This window comes from Melospiza melodia, chromosome Z, assembly GCF_035770615.1.
Source record: "Melospiza melodia melodia isolate bMelMel2 chromosome Z, bMelMel2.pri, whole genome shotgun sequence".
Lineage (NCBI taxonomy): Eukaryota > Metazoa > Chordata > Aves > Passeriformes > Passerellidae > Melospiza > Melospiza melodia.
The window spans coordinates 49,568,704-49,582,504 of NC_086226.1; the positions used below are offsets into that span (position 1 = coordinate 49,568,704).

The 13,801-nt window shown below is 39.1% G+C and overlaps 1 protein-coding gene across 12 annotated transcripts in view; it reads left to right on the plus strand.

The window, feature by feature from the left end:
• Positions 1–13,801, plus strand: part of CCDC171 (coiled-coil domain containing 171) — a 159,703-nt gene that overhangs the window by 59,560 nt on the left and 86,342 nt on the right. For all 12 annotated transcript variants that reach the window (XM_063179591.1, XM_063179595.1, XM_063179594.1 and 9 more), the window contains 3 exons: positions 1,488–1,676; positions 11,489–11,993; positions 12,738–12,854. In XM_063179591.1, the coding sequence (XP_063035661.1) occupies positions 1,488–1,676; positions 11,489–11,993; positions 12,738–12,854 (811 nt within the window). The remainder of the gene's footprint in view (positions 1–1,487; positions 1,677–11,488; positions 11,994–12,737; positions 12,855–13,801) is intronic.

The following is a 13,801-nucleotide window of genomic DNA, read 5'->3' on the forward strand; positions in this document are numbered from 1 at the left end:
GTCGTCTTTAAATTATATGTTTATTATTCAGAGTTTATTATTTCATTTGAAAGAATGACAGTGTATTTTTTCATTTAATTGTAACTCATGGATTATAGAATTATATTCAGTAACACAAACAGAAAATACCAGTTTTTATAAAACATTTCAGTATTTGCTGTAGAGAGGAGCTGTAATTTTCAGGGTGCAAGTAAGCTTATGTGGCCTTTCTCTTCATAAATCCCTGCATTTTTAGGAAAGAAAAATCTCCTTTTAAATAAATTAAACTGACTCCACAGACTAACATATGACAGTCTTTAGAATTTCAGTTCGTTTTCTGGCTCCATTGATCAGGTCAGTCCTAAGACTAGTACAGCAACTCCAGAACTTGTCTCTGCTGACATTTTTTAAGACATAGTAGGGGAAAATCTTATTTTGACATTTTTCATCTTCAGGAGTGACCACTTTTCTGGTCTGGGTAAGATGCAGGGCTGGTTACAGTGAATTGTTTTAACTCTGCCCATCAATTAATAAATACCTCAGCAGTCAGTTGGACCTACCTCCTTACCGATGGGGTAGGATAAAATCTGGATTATGAACATTTGATATACTTTTCCATTTTGCTTTTGAAGCAAATGAGGAAAGGGGAGTGGAAGAGAAGGGAGTGAACATTATTGGCAGTGTTTGAGGATACTGTGTCATATTGTTTCTTGCTTTTTAATTTAGTATGGTTATTGATATTGACTGTGAGGTCTCTAGGACTTTTTTCATATACTCACCAGCTTTTCAGGGATTTTGAACAGTATGTCACTCATGTTGTAACTGCTTTCTTGGGAGCAAAATTTTCCTCTTGCATTTCTGTGTGATACATTTGAAAAGTAGCTTGCTGATACTCTCTAGTAATTAATTGTAGGTGTGTGTATTTCACAATTTTTCTTACCGTGATTCATTCCTCAATTTAGTTTGCACGGGAGCTACTAAGTTATCCACAGAGTGAATCCATTTGTACTTGTCGAAAACAACTTCTGTGTGCTAAAATGTTCTGAAATTCTTTTAATACTTAATAGTATTTGGAATGTTTTGGTTTTCCACTAAAACAAAAATTATATTAAGGACTGGTTTTTTTATATATTATCTACAATTCCTGCAAACTTCTAAGGGACTGGTATACTCAGATTGGTATACTTTACCATCACAAGATTTAATGCTCTTGTTTACAAAAAGCCAAAACATAGGAGACATGACCAGTTCAGGTTTTCAACAAAGAAAGCAATAAGCATCTGCAGTATGGTATGGCAATGGCAAAACTGAATCCAATTTTTTGTTCATATTGTTGCACAACTCAAGTAAATAATCTGTCATGAAAGGCTTTTACTTAGTTTTAATGAAAATATTGAAGAAATTACAGTTTAGATTTTATGACATCTGTGGTTAAACTGATATACACAATAAAGTAAAAAGGTGCTTAGAGAAATAAAATAATTTCTTTTTAAATGCTTGTTACACAGATATCTCACCTGGAATATGTTTGTAAAAACAAGTCCAATACTATGAAGGAGCTTCAGCAGAGCCAGGAAGATGCTTTTAACAAAATGGCTGAACAAATGAAAGCGCAGGCAAGCTGTTGGCAGAACGAAAAAAAGTATCTGGAACAGCAGTACTCAGGTCTCCTTGGGGAAGTTCATGCAAGGGCACAGGTATGGTGCTATGAACTTCTGATTTTTTTTTTCTTGTAAATATTTAATGGATTATTTCCATAGTTTGAACTCCTAACCAGTTTAAGGTTGTTTAAAATTAAAAAAAATCTGCAAACTCCATGCTAGTATTGACTTCATTTATAATAAGAAATAAATGTCTTTGTTAAAACATTCTAGGAGTGAATTGCCTAATTTGGCTTTTTGGGGTTTTTTGAGAATGTTAAGGCTGTAAGATTGAATTTGCTTGATTTAAGAATTATATAGGGCAGCAGTGATTTTTTTCAGTGTCATGCTTTGCAAAGACTGTGTAGCGATACAGTAAAATGGTCTCATCTGGGGATAAATTTAGATATATACGTTCTGACCCTAAAAACCAATTAGCAGTGGTAGATTTCAACAGTATTAGAGGATGCTGTTACACAGATGAATCAGTGAGCAGTGGGTCAAAAGTGTAATGCTATTGGTACTGATTGTTAGACAAGTTATTTGCAATTTAAAATGCTCACTATTATTCTACAACTACCATTCACCATCTTTTCAATCACATTCATTTACATGTGTTTCAATAAAAGTGTTGTGAAATTGAGGAGATAAGGTATGCCTTGTTACTTGTGACTGCCACCTGTGACTTACTTTATCTGAAGAATGCTATATTTGATGCAGATTTTAGTCTTGGAAGTCCTTGTGTGCTGAAAAATACATTTATGAAACATTCTATTTAAAGAGCAGTTTATGATGAGTGCTTAGGACTGAGTTATATTTTTTTAGATTTTTTTGCTTGATATTTACATTTCACATTGGGTATTGACAAGGCTACAAACATCAGTGTGAGTGGAATAAGTGGCATCCAGATTTATATTTAATTTCCCCATCATCATGTAGTTTCAGTTTATGGTTTTCATTTGCCAACAGAAAGAATGGTAGAATAAGGAAGCTTCATTTTAATTTTAAAAATTACATTTCCTTCTTAAATCAAAAGTGGAGTTACACAATTTAGATTTCTTCCTCCTATGCATGTCTTTAAAAACTCTTGTGTTTTGTAAAAAATAGGTGTTCCACAGTACTGCATCATTCTTTGGGATGGTGCTAAACCTCCCAGTCTCTGCAGCTGGATTGTATAGATAGCATGTAAAGCATGTACGTAAAAAAGTGTCTCCTTTTTGTGGCGTGCACTTAGGCACGTGTTTTGGAAAAAACTTCATCTGTCAGCTTCCTGTACAGGACTAATGAATCACTAAAACGGGAATATTTTTCCTTAGAAAACATCTGGGCTTGTTTTCTAACACAGGTTATGTAATGTTGGAGTGCAAGCTGGTAGTTTTGTAATCTAGGTAGTGCAATGTCTGTATACACTTAGATGGTTCAACGATCTCTTTTCCATCTTGTGTTCCAGTTTGTCTTCCTTACCATTCAGTGTCTAACTCTCAAGAAGACAGACTAATTTCTTCTCGATTTCTAATTTGTGACTGACTTTCAATTTGCAAATACCAAATTAAGCCTTTTATTTCTTGGCACCCGTAGGGTCCATAAATGTCTACTGCTAAGGCTTTTCTAGTCCTGATTGCCCATTTTTCCTGGCTTAATTGTATTTTATCTTTTGTATTTTTTAGCCATATTTGTCTGCAAGATCAGTGCTTTGTTTGATCAGAGGTGTACAGACAGACTAAGATCATAGCCTTATTTCCAAAGAAAACAAGGGAAAATGTGCCACAAGTTACAGAATGTCTTCAAAGGATCTTTAAGATTTGCTGACTACCAGTGATTACATAAAGATGCAGAACGCAATATTTAAATTTAATTATTTTAGCAAGCTTTATTCATTAAATTTTATAGGAAACATATAATCAGTACAAGTGGAATATAACTTGCCAGTATTTCATTGTACAGCTGGGGGTCTTGTCACTCTAAGACACTTATTCTAGCGCTACTAGGAAACTGTAGCAATTTGCTACATTTTTCATCCAAAGATCTGAGTGTTAATTGCAAGCACTTTGGTGAAATAACCCCTTGTAGGGTTTAGTTCCATTCTGAAAAGGGAAGATGAATGATTTCTGCTGTCCTGCACCAACCTAATGGTACATCATAGGATGCTTCCTTTTATTTGTAGCTTTGTCTTCAACCAGTGTTCCATGACTTCTTCTGGATATTTTCCCCTCAGAGGTCCTGTATTGAGACTTCTTTAGTTTTTCAAATTGTTGACATGTCTGTGAAAGAAAACCATAGAGTGTCAATTCACACTCTCAGGAGTTAACAGAGAGCTCTAATTGCCCAGCAGTATCAGCAATGTATCTTGAAACTTGTTGTTTTGGTTTATTAGAACGGCAGTGGAGAGTCAGGGCTTTTTATAATGGTCTCCTTATAATTAAAACACTGCAAAATCTGGAGGTTTTAGTGGCATTGACACCTGCTACTGCTTCTGTCCCCAGCTAGTATTGTTCAGGGTCCCTGGTTCCACAATAGGATGTGTGAATGTTAATAGGTACTACCTCATAGCTGGTAGTAGGTACTACCTCACAGTAGGTCAGATGGATGGTGTAATCAGAGAGCAGTTTTACTGTTTTTCTATAGGAAAGAAATTCCCAGAGTAGCCTTATCAGAGATCAGCAATAAACAAAGCTCTGTAGATACCACTCTTTGTCAGGGTTCTCCATTTTTGGAGAGTCAATGGAGCTTAAAATGCACATCCTTTTTCTTTGCCTTTTGTTGCATGAGCCTAGTCCTCTTGATTTGATAGTGTGCCATTTTGAAAATGTTACTATGCCTGCTCCTTAGCCTCACACAAATTATTTATTATTTATAGTCCCCTAGGAAATGTCCTCTGAATTTTAACTACCAGTTGTTGTTTGTTTATTATATAGACATTTATTAATCTGTCCCCATTTTTTGTGGCAACTGCTTAAAATAGAAAGGTTTTGTTCTTGTATGCAAAAATATATTATAAGAGAAAAGTACTTTAATTACTTTAAAATGTCAATTTTAACAGAAAAATCGAAGGTTTACTAAACAGGCAAAGGAAAAAGTCCCCTGGGAAGGAAAAAAAAAAGTGTTTGCTTTTTCCTTGGTTGGAGGCCTTTTACAGCAAGACAGGTGAATTAGATAAAGGATGGGATATATTGCAATTATATGAAAAATCACTATAGTCGTTGCAAAGGGAGGAAAATAAATGTATGTAACTGTACTGGTCCTGACCTGTCTTTCTTTGGCAGGCATGTCTGGCTCATGTACTTAAAACACAGCAAAGAGAGGGCAGTTGATGTTGTTTTTAGATATACCTGTATGTTTATATACATTTGGAAAAATAAAACAGCTGAATGACAGGAATCACTGACTAACAGAATCACAGAATGGGTCAGGGTGGAAGGGACCACAGTGGGTCATCTGGTGCAACCCTCCTGCTCAAGGGGGTTGTCCTAGAGTACATTGCACAGAATTGTGTCCAGATTGTTCCTTAATATCCCCAGAAAGGGAGATTCTACAACCTCTTTGGGCAATCGGTCACTGCACAGAAAAGAAGTTCGTCCTCTTGTTCAGGTGGAACTTCCTGTGTGTCAGTTTGTGCCCATTGCCTCTTGTCCTGTTTCTTGGCATAACTGAGCAGAGCCTGGATCCATCCACTGACACCCTTTCTTTAGATACTTGTAGACACTGATGAGAGTCACAGAATTGTTAGGTTTGGAAGGGACCACTGGAGACCATCTAGTCCAACCCACCTGACAAGGCAAAGTCATCTAGGGCAGGTTACATCAGAATGCGTCAAGTTTTTTTGTTTTTTTTTTTTCTTTAGAGTGTCTCCAGAGAGGGAGACTCCACAATCTCCTTGAGTATCCCGCTCTAGTGCTCTGACACCCTTAGTCTAAGGAAGTTTTTCCTCATGTTGAGGTAGAACTTCTCATGCCTTAGTTTTTGGCCATTGCTCCTCATCCAACATCAGTGCTGGATCACTCCACTGAAAAGAGTCTGGCACCATCCTCCTGACACCCACCTTTGAGATATTTCTGTGTATTGGTGAGATCTCTTCTCAGTCTTCTCCAGACCAAACAATCCCAGCTCCCAGAGTGTCTCCTCATGAGAGAGAAGCTCCAGACCCCTGATCATCCTTATGGCTCTCCACTGGACCCTCCCCAGCAGCTCCTTGTCTCCCTTGTGCTGAGGAGCCCAGAACTGGACACAGCACTCCAGGAATGGCCTCACCAGGGCTGAGTGGAGGGGGAGGATCAGCTCCCTGACCTGCTGGCCACACTCTTGCCAATGCAGCCCAGGATGACATTGGCCCTCCTGGCCACAGGGGCACTGGTGGCTCACGGGCAGCTTGTGATGCACCAGGAGTCCCAGCTCCTTTTCCACAGAGCTGCTCTGCAGGAGGTCAGCCCCAGGCTGTGCTGGCACTTGGGGCTGTTCCTGCCCAGGTGCAGGACCTGGCACTTGCCCTTGTTGAGCCTCACCAGGTTTCTCTCTGCCCAGCCCTCCAGCTGATCAAGGTCCCATTGAATGGCAGCAGAGCTTTCAGGTGCATCAGCCACTGCCCCCAGTTTGGAGTCACCAGCAAACCTGCTGAGGGTGCCTTTGATCCCTTCCTCCAGGTCAGTGATAACAAATTCAATGAGATTGAACCCTTGGGAGCATCACTGACTGCAGGCTTTTACCTAGATTCTGATCCACTGATCAGGTTTTTTGAGGGGACAGGGAGTGTGGAAGGGAACTGTGACAACTACATTCTGCATATCCCCTTTTGTTGGATGGGCAAAAGGGCATATCGCCTTTTTGTTGGAGCCTCTTCTTGGAGGAGATTTTGGGGGCTGTGTCACAGACTGGTTTCCACCACTGATGTGAAGTGTCTTTAAAAAAAAACTTTGTTGCACTTGCAGCCTATTGCAGCAGACATTGCTTTATGTTTTAGTGTTTGGCTAGTTCCAGCTGTCATATCAACCTGAGCTTTGAAAATCATTTTTCCATGTGGATTTTGTGCTCCCCTATTAGGACAGTGTCTTTACAAAGCTACTAAGCTGTGCAATTGTCTGTTCTTGATTCACCCCAAGGTCCATTCATCTAACCCACATTTCCTGAGCTTAGCTGCAAGGATGTTGGGAGAGGCAATATATATCTGAGATTGCCTCTCAATCATTTCTTCTTGAGGCTGAACAGACCCAGGTCCTTCATTCTATTTTGAGAAAGATTCTGCAGTCCCTTTGTCACCCTCTGTTGGAGCTAGTAGCTCCTTGTCTCTCTTGTAATAAGGAGCCCAGAACTGGAGAAAGCACTCCAGATGTAGCCTCACTAAGGCTGAATAGAGGGGCAGGATCACCTCCCTTGTCCTTGACATGCTTGGCCACATTTAATTCCAGATGCACTTTGACCTTCCTTGTCTCATTTCTGCTTACTCTGACAACCTCTCTATCTTCATTCTAAGTGACCTCTTTCCATCTCCTGTGTATTTCCTGCCTGGGTAATGACAGTTCTTCATTTGGTCATGCAAGTCTGTTACCCTCTTTGCCTGACTTCTTGCACATCGTGATGTGTTGTTCTTGAATCTGGAGGAACTTATCCTTGAACATCAACCAACTCTCATGCCCCAGCAAGGCCTTCCCTGTTAGTGTGAGGTCAAGCAGCACAATATTCCTTGTGGGATCCGCCACTACCTGTGACAGGAAGTTGTCATCACTGCTTCTCAAGAACCTCCTGGGCTGTTTGTGTTTCATGGTGCTGGTTCTGCAGCAGATGTCAGGATAGTTAAAGTCCCCTACAAAAACCAGTATCTGTGACTCTAAGGCTGCTTTTTGCTGCCTGTAGAAGATGTCATCCACCTTCTCCTGCTGCTCAGGTGGCCTGTAGCAAACACCCACAGATCACCCCTGCTGATCTGCCTTTTTATCCTGACCCATAGGCTCTTGACTCACTCACCATCCACCCCAAGATAGAGATCTATACATTCCAGGTGTTGCCTCAAGAGCGGGTAACTCCACCATCTCACCTTCTTTGTTTCCTTCTCCTAAATAGCATGTACTTTATTACAGCATTCCAGTCACGTGAGCTCTCCTACCACATCTCTAATTGCAAAGGTCAGAGTCCTTTGACATAACACAGATCTCCAGTTCCTCCTCTTTGTTCCCCATTTTGTGTGCATTGGTGTACAGCACTCCATGGAAGTATTTGATTGTATCAATATACCCAGTGGGAGTGCACAGTCTGTCTTCTGGTTACGTCTTTGAATTCATGTACCCTCGGCAGGCATCCCCTCCTAAGCATCCTTTTGCTGCTTGGGTGATCACTGTAGTACTCCCCTTCCCACACCTTTTCTCTGTCGAGCTTGGCCTTGTTCCTGTCCCCCTTTAAATCCAGTTTAAAGCTCTTTCAGTGAACCCTGCTAAGATCCTTTTCCTTCTTTGAGCTAGGAGGATCTCATTTGTTGTCAGCAGACTCAGTATCATATAAACTGACCCATGGTCAAAACCCCACAAATTCTGATGGTAACACCACCCTTGAAGCCATATGTTCCTCTGGAATTTTCCTGGGTTTTGCCCTATCATTCCCCACAACTGGAAGGAGAGAAGAGAACACAGCTTGTGCTCCAGATCCCTTGACCAGTTATCCCAAGGCCCTGAGGTCCTCTTGATCATTCACAGCCTTTTCATTGGGACTTTGTTGCTACCCACCTGGTAAACAGGTAACGGGTAGTGATCAGTTGGCTGTACCAGTGGGCAGTTTGTTGGTGCTCTCTCTTATCTGGGCTGCATGGAGGCAACATACTTCTTTTTAGGTAAATTCTGGTTGGCATACTGGGTTCTTAATTTCTCCAAAAAGGGAGTCACTACTGCCGTTCCTTTTTTTCTTAATTGAGGAGGTCAAAATGTAGGGGCTAGGCTGCCCTGTCCTAGACAATCAGTCCAGCCTAGATGTACTTTCATCCACATTCTTATTTCCCTGATTCTGAGATTCCAGGGCCCCATACCTGCTGTATAAGGGCACCTAGGAAGGTAAGTAGTTTGGGAGGAGATTCACCTGCTCCCCCCCCCAAGCAAAAATCTGTTTCCACTCGCCTCTGTCTCTAAGGTCCCATGTTGCCTGGTGGTGAGAGGGTGGGGGATCCATTGCTTCAGGTGAAGTGGACAGTGCGTGCATTTGAGGTGTGGCAGAATGCAGCTCCACCACTCAATCTCTTCCTCAGGCTCCCTATTTCCTCTTAGTTTTTCTACTTTTTCTCTCAGCTCCAGTGTTAGGCTTTGTAAGTCATCCACCTGATCACAATTCACACAGCTGCTGTCTCTTCTGCCCTGAGAGCAGTGCCAGGCTCCACAATTCCCTGCAGTCTGAGACCCAGACTCCTGCATGGTTTCATGGGAAGTCCATCTGGGTTGCCCCTTCCTTTTTGATGTGCACAGAGGAAGTAACTTTTGTCCAAACAAACACCACACCTCGGCTCAATAACTGAGAGTGAATATCACCAACTGAGCTAAGTGCTTGAAGTGGCAGTGCTTCAGTGCCCTTCCTGCTTGCCCTGCATGTGCAAACAGTGTCATGGTGCTCTGGCTCATGTTTCATGTTGTTTGCCCTCTCTGTTCATCGTGTTGCTGCTTGCTTGCCCTCCCTGGGGGCAGCTTTAGTGCATGTGGGGGTGGGCCCTCTCTCCTCTACTGCCATCTATGCTCAGGTCTCCAAAAGAAAAACTTTTTGAAGTCTCTGTGTCATTATATTTCTAGTTTTCAGTTCTGTTTCCATGCCAGAATAAAGGCTAAGGGTGTAGTAAGAAGTAGGATAAAATAGTTTTGCTAGTAGCACCTGATTTTTTGTTAAGGTTTCTTGGAATGGATAGAGCTCTGCAACTCAGTGAGGTGCCCCTCAAAGCTCAAACACCAAAGGAAACCAGCTTGCAATGTTTAGGAAGAAAAGTCCATGTCTCTTTCAAGAACTGTGCTTTTAAGCTTTAAAGAAAACTCTAGAAACAGTGTCTGGTGTAGCAAAAGAAATTATTAGCCAGTAAAAGAGAGAAGGTCTATTTTCTTGCAAAACTTACATTTCTGAAGTCAAAGGTTGTCTCATTTACTTTTGCATATTACCATATCACAAAAAGCATTAAAAAAGCTCCTTAATTAGTAAGAGCACTGAATATTGGTATTGCTGCCCAACAACCCTGTAGGGATCACAGTTTGTTTACTTAGATATTGGCCTTTCACCTGTGATGGCCAGAAACCATAGGCTGTTTTCTAAATTTGGCTCACCTTTTCAGTTCCTTCCAGTCATGCTATCAGGGTTTTCATCTATAAAAATCAAACACTGTAAATAATGCAGTAGCACTGAAAGTATTGTCCATGTTCATACTTTATTTCAGCATAGTAAAGTGACATATGTGGCCTGTTAATTGCATTTTGAAATTAAATATTTTAGTGGCCTACTCTATTTTTGTATGGCTTGAAGTATTTTAATAGCATTACAAATTCTTTCCCTTCCAAAAAAATTATAAAATATTTATTTGGTCAAAGACATTTTGAACTGACTAGGGTATATCTCTGTAGAAGCGTGGAATCTTCTATTTTCATTCTAGGGATAGCTGTGTATATTTTTTTCCCTTTTTGCTTGATGGAGGAGGTAAAAGAAACTAGGGTGCCTTGCTCACCACTAGTTGGGACCTATACCAAATAGAATGCAGGAGAATATGGCTGGATAATACCATTTTGCTTCTTTTTGGACCACTGCTACAGGAATAATATCACTCTGTGTTCAACGAAATTGTCCATAGCTCTAAGAGAGGCATCTGAACTTAAATAAAATCCTCAGTTTTCATCATCGTATGGACTTGTAGTTGCATCCATGTTTGCCTTTTTGTGACCATGTGTTGTAGCTGAAGTATTAGCATTTAACTTGAGCTTATGCAGTCTTTGTGAGCAGTGCCTAAAATTTATTATCTCCCTATACCAGTGGAGCCTGTTTAAATGTAGTCACTGTTTCAATCACAGCAGGCTTTTATGCATCAAAAACCCAGTTTAAGTCTCAGAGGTCACTTAGAACTCTCAGTGTAGTGTCTTGATTCCCGTACTGCAGTCTGCATCCTCTAACTGTAGTCCTGGCATTTCCTGACTTGTTACCATCTTAATTTCTCTATACCAGCTTGCTATTTTAAATCTCCCTCTTTCCCTATTTCAGGGCATTTAGAGGAAAAAAAATGTTCTGCAACTTAAAAAAATCTATTATGGTACTAGGCAAAATAAAAACATCTGTATTACACTGTTCTTTTGAAAACTCACTTCTGTATGAGACCTAATCAATCTGTGAATATATAAGTAGGGGGTTGATTACAAAGTAATTAAGAGATCACCTTTACTTCCCCTTTTCCAGCTGCTGCCAATCTGTCTACATTTATGTTCCAGAGCCTTCCTTATTTTTTTCTTCTCCCTTATACTAACTTTATTTCTTCTTTGTAAAGCAATGATCTTTCTTAAATTGGAGCATGTAATTCCTTTCTAAGCAATTGTTGTTAAGTCAGCTGATAAAACTGCATTGTGGACAACCAGGTGCAGGCTACTGGAGTACTAAGGGTTATCATCAGGAACTAGGAATCCATTTGTAACTGAAGACTGTGCAAACTTTACTTTGTTATTTTGTTTTCATGTATTTCATTTTTTAACAGTTTTTTAGGAGAGATAGTTTTATCATCATTACTAATAATATTTGTTCCTTTAGTGTGTTACTTGAATGTGAAGAAAAAAGAAAGTATTTTCTTTTATCTTTTGTCTAGGTAAAAATGATTTTGTTAAGTAAAAAACTTTTCGCTAATATTTCTTCTGGGTTTTTTTGTTTGGTGTTTTTTTCTCTTACCCCAGGAGTACCAAGAAGCAGCAGAGAAAAATAAGGAAAAAATTTATGTCCTTGAAAAAAGTCAAGAGAAATTGGCTCTTGAAAACATTTCTGTGAAAAAGATGTTAACACAGTTTCAAAAGGAGCATTCCTCCCTCCTGGCAGCCTGTGCACTACTGGCAGGGGCCCTGTATCCTCTGTATGGCAGACTGTGTGCTATGTCTTCCCAAAGAGACCTTCTCCAGGATCAGGCGAACATTTATGAATTAGTGAACCAGAAGATTAGGACCTTAGTTCTTGCTCTCTCTCATGATAAGGAAAACAATCAGGATGAAGCAAAACTAAAGAGAAGAAAATCTCAGGGCCTGATTTATGTATTCCGAAGAGCTGTGATTGCAGTTTTGGCAGCCAACAGACTTAAGGTTTTAGCACAGTCTTCTAGTTCCCTCTTCACCTGGACAAATGGCTTAAAAGAAGGCATTGGAATTCCTGTTTGTGTAGGAGAATACAAAGGCAAGCGTAATCTGTTAAGTAAGCTGATTTTTTTCTTCTTTTATAAATGTTGTGTCAAAAGACATGGCTAGTGAATAACATATAGTAATATTATTTATAATAGAGTGTAAATACAAATTTAATGACATTTTAACAAATGTAATTTCTGAATTTGGAACTTCTAGATAATTTGATGCATGTAATTTCCCCTAAAATGAAATGCTTTGTCTGTTTGACAATGCAAGTAAAGTTGCAACTACACACATGAGCTCCCATGGTTTAATACCCTCAATATTTGCACCGTAGATTTCAGAACTAGGTCCTACTGCATCTGCCCTATGCGATAAATTTCTTGAAATGTTCCTACATTATTTGCCACTGACATTATTTTTGAGAATGTGTATTCTTTTAGTAATAACTTGTAGTACTTATTTCCTATTGAAAAATGCGAAAACGTTTCTTACTGATTCAGGTAAAATATTAATTTAAGATTTCTGGATTTCCTTTAGAGGAAATACATATCCTCTTAGTCCCTTTCTGTTACCAAACCAGCTTATGTATCCCTCTACAAGGAAAAATGGTATAAAAAATGCTTTTGAAACTAGAAGATTCATCTATTTTTCTGGTTTAGTGCTAGTGGAAGGATATTTAATACAGTCTAAATTGTCCTGAAAATAGTCTATGGCTTATGAACTTTTAGCTTTCGTCAGTTTCTGAAAGAGAAAGTAGTGTGCCTCATTTAAGTTATTGAGTTATATTGGTAGCTACAATTCTATTCCATAGGTTGTGAAGATGAAGAGCTTAACTGTGTGGAAGCACTCAGCTGGTTTGCTAGTTCCAACCTCCTTGCTGCAATAATCAGTTCTGTCACTGAATTGCAGGATGTTGTCAACAAACCAGGTAATTTTAAAAATATATTCTTGTAGTTGAAAATTAAAAACATAATCAGGGTGGTTGCATCATCTCCATTTTTAGGATTTATTTAAACTATTCTAGATCAAATCTCCTGAGAGCTGTATTGATGGAACAGATTGAATTTTCTTTAATTGGTGATGTGATACTTTATCCTTCTGGTATATAGTCATGGGAACAGAAGGCTGGAGAGTGCTTTTAGAAAGCATTTATATCATTCTGCCTGTTTGACTGTGAGATATTAAAAATAATCTAAACCACACAAATAGATATTTGGCTAACCTGTTTTTAAAAGCTTAGCCTAAAAAGTAGGCTAAACTTTTAAATTAAGTAACTCTTACAAGGTTCTTGTAAGAACCTTGAAGTAACTCTTACAAGGTTCCCAGTTATCTTCTTCATCTGGTCTAATATTCAGGAAGTGTTTTCCTGGAGCTCAACCTAATATTTTTTTCTATGAAGAAAATCTATGTAGTTTTGTTTTTATTTGATTTGTATATTTCTTAAGTACGGGCTATAAAACTGGCACGTCTTCAACTTGGGACATTACAGCTGCTGACTGAAAGGAAATAATTTCATACCGTGTTTTATATTATATGAATTTAGTAGTTCCAAATCTGGAAAACAGTGAATTTCATGGATAACATTTTCATGTGCTTTATTTGCTATCTTACAGTTTTGGAGAGAGAAATAAAATGCTCTCAGTTTATACAATGCATAGCAGTCCTTATTTTATGTCTCTGCAATGTTTCTTCTCTAAGTTTATGTTTAATTAGGTATGTGTCTAGATTTCCTAATTTTCCCAGTCTCTGCTTGTATAGAATTCTACAATGCTTATGAAAAATTGTAGTGTCAGTCTTTGGAAATATCACCTCATTATTCCCAGCTGTTAACTATTTTCCTTTATTTATTTGCAGCGAGAACTGACCTAAGAGTTT